Genomic DNA, 15,822 nt, shown 5'->3' with positions numbered 1-15,822 from the left:
GTACCTTTATGTGTATAAATTATGCTTGTTCTCATACTTTTCAAACATTTACTTTAGAATGTTTTATTTATTTTTTTGGCAAATGCGATATCTGACATTTGTTTTGTACCAAAACGTGCTATATCCAGAGCCATGTATTTATAGAGTTGGACCAATGAGCTTTCTGCATTATGATGCAATTACATGACACTACAACATTCTACGGCAGCCATGTTAGAACCTCATTAACATTACACAGGGAATATTTAAATAAAATGTTATGGAACTGAATGTCTAGAATTAGAACAGTATTAAACATTCTAAAAGTTGTCACAACTCTCTAAATAAATAGCTCTGGCTATATCCACTGTCCAGATGAATGAAATGTTCCATATGGTTTTTGCCACTAGCGGTAAAGTGAGTCATTTAGGGAATCATTTCTATTATATTTGTCTGTTCAGTCATAAGTTAGGTTTAATAAGAACCTTACCTTATTAATTTAGGCTAACCCCTGACTTGGTCAGCCAGATGCAGAGATAGACAGCTGTCACTCTCAGCTGTTTGCAGGCTGGCTACCCAGCACTATGTTATCTTTGACCTCTTGAGTGTGGTGGACCTTTTGATTATTATGGATCCCTTCAACACTTTGGAGCCTGTGATATCTGTTCCTGTTGGCCGAAAGAGGAAACCTTTTAAACAAGCTCATGAAAAGGAGAGAGCAAAGATGCAGCGCGGGAACTGTCTGTAAACCTACGGAGGGCTATGTCAGTGAATCACTCCAACAATAAGAATCAATCCATCCATGACTTTCTAATTATTCCTTAAATCCTTCCTTAAAGTGTATATAATCAAACTCAAAAAACTGTCCTTGATTTATCCTACAGAAAAAAACCTGTAAAACCCCCATAAACTTTTTTACAAAAGCTGTCAGAAAATGAAACACATTGTATATACCTTGTTCATCCTCTGGATACAATAAATTGGCTATGTGATTGGCTATGTGATTGGCTATGTAATTGGCTATGTGATTGGCTATGTGATTGGCTATGTGATAGGCTATGTGATAGGCTATGTGATTGGCTATGTGATTGGCTATGTGATAGGCTATGTGATTGGCTATGTGATTGGCTATGTGATAGGCTATGTGATAGGCTATGTGATTGGCTATGTGATTGCCTATGTGATTGGCTATGTGATAGGCTATGTGATTGGCTATGTGATAGGCTATGTGATAGGCTATGTGATTGGCTATGTGATTGGCTATGTGATTGGCTATTTGCACAATATAGTTGAAACAAATGGATTCTTTAAAAATGTATTTATTAATGTATCAGGATACTTTGTAACATGTAACTGTTTAAAACCCAATCTGGAGACTTTTTCTACTGCAGTTTGATTGTTTGGGGTGGATATCTAGCATTTCGCCACAAAACATGATTATTTGTCAATCTAAAATAAAATTACCTTGGTAATCATTGGTGTCTTTTCACTAGCCCATGTCATGGTAAGATTTACAAATTATAGCTCCGGCTCTTTCACAAGATATGTGTTTTAATTTGTGTAAATTTACAAACATTTCTGAAAATGGCTAGATCGCGTTTTGAAATGTAACTTAATTTAGACATTACAGAAATAGAGGTGAGAAGGAGAGAAAGGCAGGAGGAGGAGAGAAAGGCAGGAGGAGATAAAGTAGCATAGATGGTTGTGGGGATTGAACTCTTGACCTTCAGCACTATGATGTGATTTGTGTTACAACTATATCAATTTCAATCACTCACTCGTCTCCTTTCCTTATTTCCTCTCCTTATTCCCCTGTCCCCTGCAGTCCCTTCTCAGTATCCCCGGCTCACCGTTTCTGTCGAGGCACAACAGCAAGAGCAGCATCTTCAGCTTCAAGGGCGTGGGCTCGGAGAACGAGTTCGCTGACGACGAGCACAGCATGGTGGAGGAGTGCGAGGAGAGGCGGGGCCCCCGGTTCAGCCCGTACCGGCGGTGCAGCTACACGAGCTACCACCACGGTGGTGGGAAGAGGAACTCCACGGTGGACTGCAACGGCGTGGTGTCTCTGATCAGTCCGGGGACCGGCGGACGCCTTTTGCCTGAGGTGAAAATAGATAAGGCATCTGGTGACGACAGTGTAAGGAAGTCAATGAGTAACTCAGACCCGTCGAGGCATGGCCCCCACTTTCTCTATCTTATTCTCTCTCTCTCTATCTCTCCATCTTACTCTCTCTCTCTATCTTACTCTCTCTCTATCTTACTCTCTCTTTCTCTATCTTGTTCTCTCTCTGTCTATCTTATTCTCTCTCTCACTCTCTTTCTTTCTCTCTCTCTCCCTCTCTCTCTCTCTCTCTTTCTCTCTCTCTCTCTCTCTCTCTCTCTCTCCCTCTCTCCTTATCTTACTCTCTCTCTCTCTTATCTTATTCTCTCTTTTTCTCTCTATTTCGCTCTCTCTCTTCTTTGCAAGTCCGTCTGCGCTATCTGCGCTCGCCCTCCTCCCCTGCTACCTAGTATGTAGTGTATGCCATGCTGCCTCCCACCACTAGCTAAAGAAGCAAAATAGAGAAACTTTAGTTCATCAGAACAAAAGGTTCTTATTGTTCCTTTATAACTGTGTTTTTCAGTGACTACCAGCATACTGTTGTTTTATATCTCAACGTTTGAATATCCTCACGCCAAACAGTGTGTAGTTACATTGACATTAAAGGGATAGTTTGGCAATTAAGCCCTTGCTCCTGTAGACTTCCAGCCTTTGCTCTAACATTAGTATTGGCTCTAGAAACTACCTTCAACTTCCTTCAAACTGCACACAGGGACATACAAATGGTATCCATGAGTTTATCTGACTCTGGGTAAATAGAAAAGGGCTTAATTTCCAAAATCTTGAACTAGTCATTTAACATTGTACAAATTTAGCAAACTCTCTTATCTTAGGGCAACATTCAACTAAAATACAGTTGGTAAAAACAACCACATATCACAGTCATTGTAAGTAAAAACCCTCTTCAAAATAGCCAAAAATAGTCCCTTTCTTTCCAAACAATCCGTTGTGAACAAACCAAACCAAACAGAAAAGTCAAACCAATGTTTCTCTTTTGCTAGTAAGCAGCATGGTAGTTTGACCTGGCCCTTCTACATGTCTTGTACAGTGTTTTTAACTTAGCCAGCATGATAACAACTAATCTAGTGACTATGGTATCTAACCTATCCTCTCCTTCTCTTTGACTTGGTGCATGCTCAATGCATGCCGACTGGAACGGACCTCAATCCCAATAATGTTGCCCCTAATGTTCTCTACGGTAACCAGACTACTCTTCCCTCTACGTCCTCTTCAAATGCTACAGCATTTGTTACAGGACTTGAAGGTGATATTCTATGGTCAAAAAAGTACTAAGTCTGGAGACGTTTAAGGATAGGAGAACGGTTAGAGGGGTGAAATATAGTGGCAGGATTGGCACATTTAGGCAGGGGGACATTTAGGTTGGTTCAGGAGTAATGGTTGGTTCAGAGATAAGGTAAGTCAGACTGAATAATGTACATACATACACACACATACAAAATACTTCCCTGGTCAATTTCTGAATATTCAAATATTCAAGTTTTATGTAATCACAATAAGGTCAAATTTCCCCACACCGCTGCTCTCACTCTGGCTGTGAAAGACCTGCATGTTTCTAGACACAATATACTCTCCCTACCATCAGTATCCATCGACAACAAGATAAATACATTACTACCCTGTGTGCCAGCCAAAAATGTACCAATTTACAATTTATCCCACCATTCCTTCCAATCCAAACCAATCCAATCTTGTTACAAGTGCACTTCCCTCCCTGGCCAGCGATGGCGCTGTGTGGTGGTGTTCATGGTTTGACTACCATTAGTGCTTGATTCTTCTTCTTCCTCCTGGCAGCCCACTACTGAGGTTGAGGTGAAGAAGAAGCTGTCTGGTTCCCTGATGGTGTCTATGGACCAGCTCAATACCTCCTTCGGAAGGAAAGAGCGGACCAACAGTGTCATGAGCGTCATCACCAACACACTAGCGGAGGGTACTGCCTCTATACTTTACATCTCCTTACACTAACTATGCATCTCCTTACACTAACTATACATCTACCTACACTAACTATACATCTCCCTACACTAACTATACATCGCCCTACACTAACTATACATCTCCTTACACTAACTATACATCTCCCTACACTAACTATACATCTCCTTACACTAACTATACATCTACCTACACTAACTATACATCTCCCTACACTAACTATACATCTACCTACACTAACTCTACATCTCCTTACACTAACTCTACATCTCCTTACACTAACTCTACATATACCTACACTAACTATACATCTCCCTACACTAACTATACATCTCCTTACACTAACTATACATCTCCCTACACTAACTATACATCTCCCTACACTAACTATACATCTCCCTACACTAACTATACATCTCCTTACACTAACTATACATCTCCCTACACTAACTATACATCTCCTTACACTAACTATACATATCCTTACACTAACTCTACATCTCCCTACACTAACTATACATCTCCTTACACTAACTATACATCTCCCTACACTAACTATACATCTCCTTACACTAACTATACTTCACGTCACCCTACACTTTACATCTACCTACACTAACTTTACATCTCCCTACTCTAACTATGACTGTATTGTTCAGGGGTAGAACGACCTTGTCAGCTCGTGGATTTGATCTAGTAACCTTTCGGTTATTGGCCCAATGCGCTAGCCACTGGGCTACCTGCCTCCCCAACACTAATTATACTTTACATCTCCCTACACTAACTATACATCTACCTACACTAACTATACATCTCCCTACACTAACTATACATCTCCCTACACTAACTCTACATCTACCTACACTAACTATACATCTCCTTACACTAACTATACATCTACCTACACTAACTATACATCTCCCTACACTAACTATACATCTACCTACACTAACTATGCATCTCCCTACACTAACTATACATCTCCTTACACTAACTATACATCTCCCTACACTAACTATGCATCTCCCTACACTAACTATACATCTCCTTACACTAACTATACATCTCCTTACACTAACTATACATCTACCTACACTAACTATACATCTCCCTACACTAACTATACATCTCCTTACACTAACTATACATCTCCCTACACTAACTATACATCTCCCTACACTAACTATGCATCTACCTACACTAACTATACATCTCCCTACACTAACTATACATCTCCTTACACTAACTATACATCTCCTTACACTAACTATACATCTACCTACACTAACTATACATCTTCTTACACTAACTATACATCTACCTACACTAACTATACATCTCCTTACACTAACTATACATCTACCTACACTAACTATACATCTCCTTACACTAACTATACATCTCCCTACACTAACTATACATCTCCTTACACTAACTATACATCTCCCTACACTAACTATACATCTCCCTACACTAACTATGCATCTCCCTACACTAACTATACATCTCCCTACACTAACTATACATCTCCTTACACTAACTATACATCTCCCTACACTAACTATGCATCTCCCTACACTAACTATACATCTCCCTACACTAACTATGCATCTCCCTACACTAACTATACATCTCCCTACACTAACTATACATCTCCTTACACTAACTATACATCTCCCTACACTAACTATGCATCTCCCCACACTAACTATACATCTCCCTACACTAACTATACATCTCCCTACACTAACTATACATCTCCTTACACTAACTATACATCTCCCTACACTAACTATACATCTCCCTACACTAACTATACATCTCCTTACACTAACTATGCATCTCCTTACACTAACTATACATCTCCCTACACTAACTATACATCTCCCTACACTAACTATACATCTCCTTACACTAACTATACATCTCCCTACACTAACTATACATCTCCTTACACTAACTATGCATCTCCTTACACTAACTATACATCTCCCTACACTAACTATACATCTCCCTACACTAACTATACATCTCCCTACACTAACTATACATCTCCTTACACTAACTATGCATCTCCTTACACTAACTATACATCTCCCTACACTAACTATACATCTCCCTACACTAACTATGCATCTCCCTACACTAACTATACATCTCCCTACACTAACTATGCATCTCCCTACACTAACTATACATCTCCCTACACTAACTATACATCTCCTTACACTAACTATACATCTCCCTACACTAACTATGCATCTCCCTACACTAACTATACATCTCCCTACACTAACTATACATCTACCTACACTAACTATACATCTCCTTACACTAACTATACATCTCCCTACACTAACTATACATCTACCTACACTAACTATACATCTCCTTACACTAACTATACATCTCCCTACACTAACTATACATCTCCCTACACTAACTATACATCTCCCTACACTAACTATGCATCTACCTACACTAACTATACATCTCCTTACACTAACTATACATCTCCCTACACTAACTATACATCTCCTTACACTAACTATACATCTCCTTACACTAACTATACATCTACCTACACTAACTATACATCTCCCTACACGTTCTAGTTATTTCCATGCTCTATTGTTTTCACCTGACAGTGTAAACCAAAAAGTTCCAAACCTGAGGCATATTTTTCTTAGTCTAAACCGACTCTTACCTTTGATGTCCTCGTTTTGGAGGAACAGTTATTTCTAGATCAGATCAGATTTTTATTGATATACTTTCTTAGTACCCAAATGGGACTCACCTGAGGTGCCTTCCTCGCTCATTGGACGAACAGTTCTAAATCTCCTAGCTACACTGAATGTACAAAACATTAGGAACACCGTACTAATATTGAATTGCATCCCCTTTTGCCCTCAGAACAGCTTCAGTTCGTTGAGGCATGGACTCTAGAGTCAAGTAGAGGTCGACCGATTATGATTTTTCAACGCAGATACCGATACTGATTATTGGAGGACAAAAAAGCGATACCGATTAATCGGCCAATTTTTTTAAAGTGTATTTGTAATAATGACAATTACAACAATACTGAATTAACACTTATTTGAACTTAATATAATACCTGTGCTCGAACCAGGAACACAACGACAACAGCCATCCTTGAAGCAGCGTTACCCATGCAGAGCAAGGGGAACAACTACTCCAAGTCTCAGAGCGAGTGACGTTTGAAACGCTATTAGCTAGCCATTTCATATCACATCATTACACCAGCCTCATCTCGGGAGTTGATAGGCTTGAAGTCATAAACAGCAGAGCTGCTGGCAAAACGGATGAAAGTGCTGTTTGAATGAATGCTTATGAGCCTGCTGCTGTCTACCATCGCTCAGTCAGACTGCTCTATCAAATCATAGACTTAATTATAACATAACACACAGAAATGCGAGCCTTAGGTCATTAATGTGGTCGAATCCGGAAACTATCATCTCGTATTGTATCTAACGGATGGCATCCATCAGTCTAAATATTCCTGTTACATTGCACAACCTTCGATGTTATGTCATAATTACATAATATTCTGGCAAATTAGTTCGCAATGAGCCAGGCGGCCCAAACTGTGCAAAAAACGCAAGAGAAGTGACACAATTTCACCTGGTTAATATTGCCTGCTAACCTGGATTTCTTTTAGCTAAAAATGCAGGTTTAAAAATATATACTTCTGTGTATTGATTTTAAGAAAGGCATTGGTGTTTGTGGTTAGGTACACGTTGGAGCAACGACAGTCCTTTTTTGCGAATGCGCACTGCATTATATGCAATCCAGGGAACGCTAGATAAACTAGTAATATCATCAACCATGTGTAGTTATAACTAGTGATTATGATTGATTAAGTTTAATACTAGCTAGCAACTTACCTTGGCTTCTTACTGCATTCGCGTAACAGGCAGGCTCCTCGTGAGGCAGGTGGTTAGAGCGTTGGACTAGTTAACCGTAAGGTTGCAAGATTGAATCCCTGAGCTGACAAGGTAAAAATCTGTCGTTCTGCCCCTGAACAGGCAGTTAACCCACTGTTCCTAGGCCGTCATTGAAATTAAAAATGTGTTCTTAACCGACTTGCCAAGTTAAATCAAGATTAAATAAAGGTGTAAAAAAAAAATGGCAAAATCGGCATCCAAAATTACCAATTGTTATGAAAACTTGAAATCGGCCCTAATTTTATCTTGCCCATTCACCCTCAGAATGGCACACATACACAATCCATCTCTCAATTGTCACAATGCTTAAAAATCCTTCTTTAACAGGTGACATCAATAAGGAATCATAGCTTTCACCTGGAATTGCCTGGTCAGTTTGGAAAGAGCAGGTGTTCCTAATGTTTTGTATACTCTGTGTATATATTGTCATTCTTGTACTGACAGATACTTCATTACAGACATATGTCACATATACAGAACGTATTATTTCGTAACATTTATCAATAGCAGACCTTAATTCAAATACTATTTGCTTTATTTCAAATTCTTTAAGCACTTCCAAAGTGGCACTTTGGTGGGCCCAAGTTGGCGGGGACAGGGTTTGCACTGTTGGGAACTTTTCTATTGTTTTGATTTTTGATATATTCCTTTCTTTGCGGGTCTCTTAAATACTTTTCTCAGAACTGGAGGAATCTCAGCGTAGTTGTCCACCGTGGTGGTATAAGTTCTCCAACATGGTCCTCATCTGGGAGTGTTGTCCCATCTGGTTGAAGATCAAGGAGATCGTCAATCTGATCGTCATGGACCCCTTCGTGGACCTGGCCATCACTGTCTGCATCGTCCTCAACACCCTGTTCATGGCCATGGAGCACTATCCCATGACCCCGCACTTTGAGGAGGTGCTGTTCGTGGGAAACTTGGTGAGGATTTCACTAGCTCTTTTTTTTGTGTGGTATTACTGCAATTGATTTATTTTACAGACGTTTTAAGCTGGTACTTAAAGGGCACTTTACCACTTTTTAACCTTAAGAAGTGGTGTAGTGCCCCTTTAAAGGGTACTTTGAGCTGGTACTAACCTGGTATTTGTATAGTATTAAAACCTTTTCCTGCAGTCAAATTACAAGGGGCCTCATGGGCAGAATTGTATTAATAATCATAATCATAATCATAATAATAATCATAATCATAACCATAATCATAATAATAATCATAATAATAATCATAATCATAATAATAATAATAATCATAATCATAATAATAATCATAATCGTAATCATAATAATAATCATAATCGTAATCATAATAATAATCATAATCATAATAATAATCATAACCATAACCATAATCATAATCGTAATAATAATGATAATCATAATCATAATAATAATCATAATCATAATCATAATAATAATCATAACCATAACCATAATCATAATCGTAATAATAATGATAATCATAATCATAATCATAATAATAATCATAATCATAATCATAATAATAATCATAATCATAATAATAATCATAATCATAATAATAATCATAATCATAATCATAATCATAATCATAATTAATCAACTTTTTTTTATTTTTTATCTGGTGGTTCTATGTCAAACCATTTTGTTATATTTTAGTCTTCATTGATGTATCTAAAGTGTAATATTGGGTTGCAAACTGAAACATTTTATACATTTCAACTCTATATCTGACATGGTACAAGTGTGTTCTTTTTTTAAAAGCCATAACCATGTGTGTGAGGTGTATACTTTTGTTTCAAAGTAGATTTGTTTAAGACTACCAAGAAACACTCTGTGTGACCCTGATTTAACCCACTGCAGTAAAAGGTTAACTAAGAAAGTATATGGAAGCGTTAGACATTTTCAATTATTGACCTCAAATAATTCAACACAATGAATAGGACAGTAAGTAGAGGCCAGGGAACAGGAAAGACTGTAGTAGAGTATGTGCCAAATTGGTAGTGGGACAGATACACTACATTATCAAAAGTATGTGGACACCGGCTTGTCGGACATCATTCTAAAATCATGGGCATTAATATGGAGTTGTTCCCCTCTTTGCTGCTATGACAGCCTCCACTCTTCTGGTAAGGCTTTACACTAGATGATGGATCATTGCAGCGGGGACTTGATTCCATTTAGCCACAAGAGCATTAGTGAGGTCAGGCACAGATGTTGGTTGTTAGAACTGGCTCGCAGTCGTCGGTCCAATTCATCCCAAAGGTGTTCGATGGAGTTGAGGTCAAACCATTTCAGTATCCGCCTTGCTTTGTGCACAGGGCATTTGTCATGCTGAAACAGGGAAGGGCAAAGTTGGAAGCACAGAATTGTCTAGAATGTCATTGTATGCTGTAGTGTTAAGATTTCCCTTCACTGGAACTAAGAAAAACAACCCCAGACCATTATTCCTCCTCCACCAAACTTTACAGTTGGCCCTATGCATTTGGACAGGTAGTGTTCTCCTGGCATCCACCAAACCCAGATTTGTCCATAGGACTGCCAGAAGGTGAAGGGTGATTCAATACTCCAAAGAACGCGTTTCCACTGCTCCAGAGTCCAATGGCGTCGAGCTTTACACCACTCCAGCAGACGCTTGGCAATGCACATGGTGATCTTAGGCTTGTGTGCGGCTTCTTTGCCATGGAAACCCATTTCCTGTAGCTCCTAACAAACAGTTATTGTGCTGACGTTGCTTCGAGAGGCAGTTTGGACCTCGGTAGTGAGTGATAGACCCGAGGATAGGCGATTTAGAGCGAGGCGATCCCGTTCTGTGAGCTTGTGCGGCCTACCACTTCACGGTTAAGCTGTTGTTGCTCCTAGACATTTCCACTTCACAATAACAGCACTTACAGTTTACTGGGGCAGCCCTAGTAGGGCAGAAATTTGACGAACTGACTTATTGGATAGGTGACATCCTATGACGGTGCCACGTTGAAAGTCAACGAGCTCTTCAGTTTGGGCCATTCTACTGCTTATGTTTGTCTATGGAAATGGCATGGCTGTGTGCTCAATGTAATACACCTGTCAGGGGTGTCCACATGTGTGTATGGCCTAACCGCTAGCTAGAACATCCCAGGACAATCTCTATCTCTCTCTCTCTCTTCAGTAGTTGTACCCTCATTCCATATCTTCTCTCCTCTCCCCTCTGTCTGTGCACTTCTCTTCCCTTCTCTCCTCTTCTCCCTCCCTCCTTACATTTGTCATTTTAGTCATTTAGCAGGCACTCTTATCCAGAGTGACTTACAGTAGTGAGAGCATACATTTTCATACTTTTTGTACTGGTCCCATGTGGGAGTTGAACCCACAACCCTGGCGTTGCAAGCTCCATGCTCTACCCCCCATTTCTTACATAGGACTGGTCTGGTCTGTAGAGGGGCGTTTCTCTCTTTCTCTTCCTCTCTCCCTCTCTCTCCCCCTCTTTCTCCCTCTCTCTCCCTCTCCCCTAGCAGTGTCCAGACAGCACTCTGTTTCACTCTCCCTGCGGTCTCTGTGCTGGTGGGAGGCCTACATTAATATTGTATGCTGCCTGATCGATTAGCTTCTCTAAAATGGGGCCCGAATCACTGCTCTCTTCCTTTGAAAACCCAAACTAGGCTTTTTACCATTAGCATTTCTACAGAAACGGTGTCTTGTTCTTGAGCAGCACATTTCATCATATTCTACTAGCATGTTAGCATGGATAGCTTGCTTATTTGCTCAGGTCTACTACCTAATGCTAGCTAAAGCTAATAGCTAATACTGTTAGCATGGATAGCACAGCAGTATAAGACAGTCACTCTGTTTGTGGTAAGGGTATGATATTTATAACAGCGGTTTGATCAATAATAGCAGCCGAAAAACGTATCACTTTCATTGAATTGTGAGAAACAGATATACTCTTCACAGCCTGATGAAGATAACATGCAATATGTCACTTACTATCTGATTTGATTAGAGCAGTGTGTGTATGTGTGAAACAGCAGTTAATAACAGCAGGTAAAAACTGTGTATTATAGGGTTGGGAATTGCCAGGGACCTCACGATACTGTATTATCATGATACTTAGATGCCGATACGATATGTATTACGATTCCCACGATTCTATATGTATTGTGATTTGCTGTTCCAACCTTATTGCTCACTATATGTCTGCTGAAAAGGGGCAAGAGAGAGCCATAAGAAAACAACACCATATGTCTGCTGAAAAGGGGCAAGAGAGAGCCATAAGAAAACAACACCATATGTCTGCTGAAAAGGGGCAAGAGAGAGCCATAAGAAAACAACACTATATGTCTGCTGAAAAGGGGCAAGAGAGAGCCATAAGAAAACAACACTATATGTCTGCTGAAAAGGGGCAAGAGAGAGCAATAAGAAAACAACACTATATGTCTGCTGAAAAGGGGCAAGAGAGAGCCATAAGAAAACAACACTATATGTCTGCTGAAAAGGGGCAAGAGAGAGCCATAAGAAAACAACACTATATGTCTGCTGAAAAGGGGCAAGAGAGAGCAATAAGAAAACAACACTATATGTCTGCTGAAAAGGGGCAAGAGAGAGCCATAAGAAAACAACACTATATGTCTGCTGAAAAGGGGCAAGAGAGAGCCATAAGAAAACAACACCATATGTCTGCTGAAAAGGGGCGAGAGAGAGCCATAAGAAAACAACACTATATGTCTGCTGAAAAGGGGCAAGAGAGAGCCATAAGAAAACAACACCATATGTCTGCTGAAATAAGGCAAGAGAGAGCCATAAGAAAACAACACCATTTGTCTGCTGAAAAGGGGCAAGAGAGAGCCATAAGAAAACAACACCATATGTCTGCTGAAAAGGGGCAAGAGAGAGCCATAAGAAAACAACACCATATGTCTGCTGAAAAGGGGCAAGAGAGAGCAATAAGAAAACAACACCATATGTCTGCTGAAAAGGGGCAAGAGAGAGCCATAAGAAACCAACACTATATGTCTGCTGAAAAGGGGCAAGAGAGAGCCATAAGAAAACAACACTATATGTCTGCTGAAAAGGGGTAAGAGAGAGCCATAAGAAAACAACACTATATGTCTGCTGAAAAGGGGCAAGAGAGAGCCATAAGAAAACAACACTATATGTCTGCTGAAAAGGGGCAAGAGAGAGACATAAGAAAACAACACCATATGTCTGCTGAAAAGGGGCAAGAGAGAGCCATAAGAAAACAACACCATATGTCTGCTGAAAAGGGGCAAGAGAGAGCCATAAGAAAACAACACCATATGTCTGCTGAAAAGGGGCAAGAGAGAGCCATAAGAAAACAACACCATATGTCTGCTGAAAAGGGGCAAGAGAGAGCCATAAGAAAACAACACTATATGTCTGATGAAAAGGGACAAGAGAGAGCCATAAGAAAACAACACCATATGTCTGCTGAAAAGGGGCAAGAGAGAGCAATAAGAAAACAACACCATATGTCTGCTGAAAAGGGGCAAGAGAGAGCAATAAGAAAACAACACTATATGTCTGATGAAAAGGGGCAAGAGAGAGCAATAAGAAAACAACACTATATGTCTGCTGAAAAGGGGCAAGAGAGAGCCATAAGAAAACAACACCATATGTCTGCTGAAAAGGGGCAAGAGAGAGCCATAAGAAAACAACACTATATGTCTGCTGAAAAGGGGCAAGAGAGAGCCATAAGAAAACAACACCATATGTCTGCTGAAATAAGGCAAGAGAGAGCCATAAGAAAACAACACCATTTGTCTGCTGAAAAGGGGCAAGAGAGAGCCATAAGAAAACAACACCATATGTCTGCTGAAAAGGGGCAAGAGAGAGCCATAAGAAAACAACACCATATGTCTGCTGAAAAGGGGCAAGAGAGAGCAATAAGAAAACAACACCATATGTCTGCTGAAAAGGGGCAAGAGAGAGCCATAAGAAACCAACACTATATGTCTGCTGAAAAGGGGCAAGAGAGAGCCATAAGAAAACAACACTATATGTCTGCTGAAAAGGGGTAAGAGAGAGCCATAAGAAAACAACACTATATGTCTGCTGAAAAGGGGCAAGAGAGAGCCATAAGAAAACAACACTATATGTCTGCTGAAAAGGGGCAAGAGAGAGCCATAAGAAAACAACACCATATGTCTGCTGAAAAGGGGCAAGAGAGAGCCATAAGAAAACAACACCATATGTCTGCTGAAAAGGGGCAAGAGAGAGCCATAAGAAAACAACACCATATGTCTGCTGAAAAGGGGCAAGAGAGAGCCATAAGAAAACAACACCATATGTCTGCTGAAAAGGGGCAAGAGAGAGCCATAAGAAAACAACACTATATGTCTGATGAAAAGGGACAAGAGAGAGCCATAAGAAAACAACACCATATGTCTGCTGAAAAGGGGCAAGAGAGAGCAATAAGAAAACAACACCATATGTCTGCTGAAAAGGGGCAAGAGAGAGCAATAAGAAAACAACACTATATGTCTGATGAAAAGGGGCAAGAGAGAGCAATAAGAAAACAACACTATATGTCTGCTGAAAAGGGGCAAGAGAGAGCCATAAGAAAACAACACCATATGTCTGCTGAAAAGGGGCAAGAGAGAGCCATAAGAAAACAACACTATATGTCTGCTGAAAAGGGGCAAGAGAGAGCAATAAGAAAACAACACCATATGTCTGCTGAAAAGGGGCAAGAGAGAGCAATAAGAAAACAACACCATATGTCTGCTGAAAAGGGGCAAGAGAGAGCCATAAGAAAACAACACCATATGTCTGCTGAAAAGGGGCAAGAGAGAGCCATAAGAAAACAACACCATATGTCTGCTGAAAAGGGGCAAGAGAGAGCCATAAGAAAACAACACCATATGTCTGCTGAAAAGGGGCAAGAGAGAGCAATAAGAAAACAACACTATATGTCTGCTGAAAAGGGGCAAGAGAGAGCCATAAGAAAACAACACTATATGTCTGCTGAAAAGGGGCAAGAGAGAGCAATAAGAAAACAACACCATATGTCTGCTGAAAAGGGGCAAGAGAGAGCCATAAGAAAACAACACTATATGTCTGCTGAAAAGGGGCAAGAGAGAGCAATAAGAAAACAACACCATATGTCTGCTGAAAAGGGGCAAGAGAGAGCCACAAGAAAACAACACTATATGTCTGCTGAAAAGGGGCAAGAGAGAGCCATAAGAAAACAACACTATATGTCTGCTGAAAGGGGGCAAGAGAGAGCCATAAGAAAACAACACTATATGTCTGCTGAAAAGGGGCAAGAGAGAGCCATAAGAAAACAACACCATATGTCTGCTGAAAAGGGGCAAGAGAGAGCAATAAGAAAACAACACTATATGTCTGCTGAAAAGGGGCAAGAGAGAGCCATAAGAAAACAACACTATATGTCTGCTGAAAAGGGGCAAGAGAGAGCCATAAGAAAACAACACCATATGTCTGCTGAAAAGGGGCGAGAGAGAGCCATAAGAAAACAACACCATATGTCTGCTGAAAAGGGGCAAGAGAGAGCCATAAGAAAACAACACCATATGTCTGCTGAAAAGGGGCAAGAGAGAGCCATAAGAAAACAACACCATATGTCTGCTGAAAAGAGGCAAGAGAGAGCAATAAGAAAACAACACCATATGTCTGCTGAAAAGGGGCAAGAGAGAGCCATAAGAAAACAACACCATATGTCTGCTGAAAAGGGGCGAGAGAGAGCCATAAGAAAACAACACTATATGTCTGCTGAAAAGGGGCAAGAGAGAGCCATAAGAAAACAACACTATATGTCTGCTGAAAAGGGGCAAGAGAGAGCCATAAGAAAACAACACTATATGTCTGATGAAAAGGGACAAGAGAGAGCCATAAGAAA

The 15,822-nt window shown here is 40.2% G+C and overlaps 1 protein-coding gene across 3 annotated transcripts in view; it reads left to right on the top strand.

Moving 5' to 3' along the window:
* LOC110532733 (sodium channel protein type 8 subunit alpha) overlaps positions 1–15,822 on the top strand; it is a 108,468-nt gene that overhangs the window by 49,359 nt on the left and 43,287 nt on the right. For 2 of the 3 annotated variants that reach the window (XM_036988796.2, XM_090185311.1), the window contains 3 exons: positions 1,805–2,116; positions 3,893–4,028; positions 8,680–8,918. In XM_036988796.2, coding sequence (XP_036844691.2) covers positions 1,805–2,116; positions 3,893–4,028; positions 8,680–8,918 — 687 coding nt within the window. The remainder of the gene's footprint in view (positions 1–1,804; positions 2,117–3,892; positions 4,029–8,679; positions 8,919–15,822) is intronic. The other variant, XM_090185310.1, reaches the window with a different exon arrangement.

Source organism: Oncorhynchus mykiss, chromosome 9, assembly GCF_057628025.1.
Source record: "Oncorhynchus mykiss isolate SJ-2025 chromosome 9, ASM5762802v1, whole genome shotgun sequence".
Taxonomy (NCBI): Eukaryota; Metazoa; Chordata; class Actinopteri; order Salmoniformes; family Salmonidae; genus Oncorhynchus; species Oncorhynchus mykiss.
This window is presented reverse-complemented; position numbering and strand designations above follow the sequence as displayed.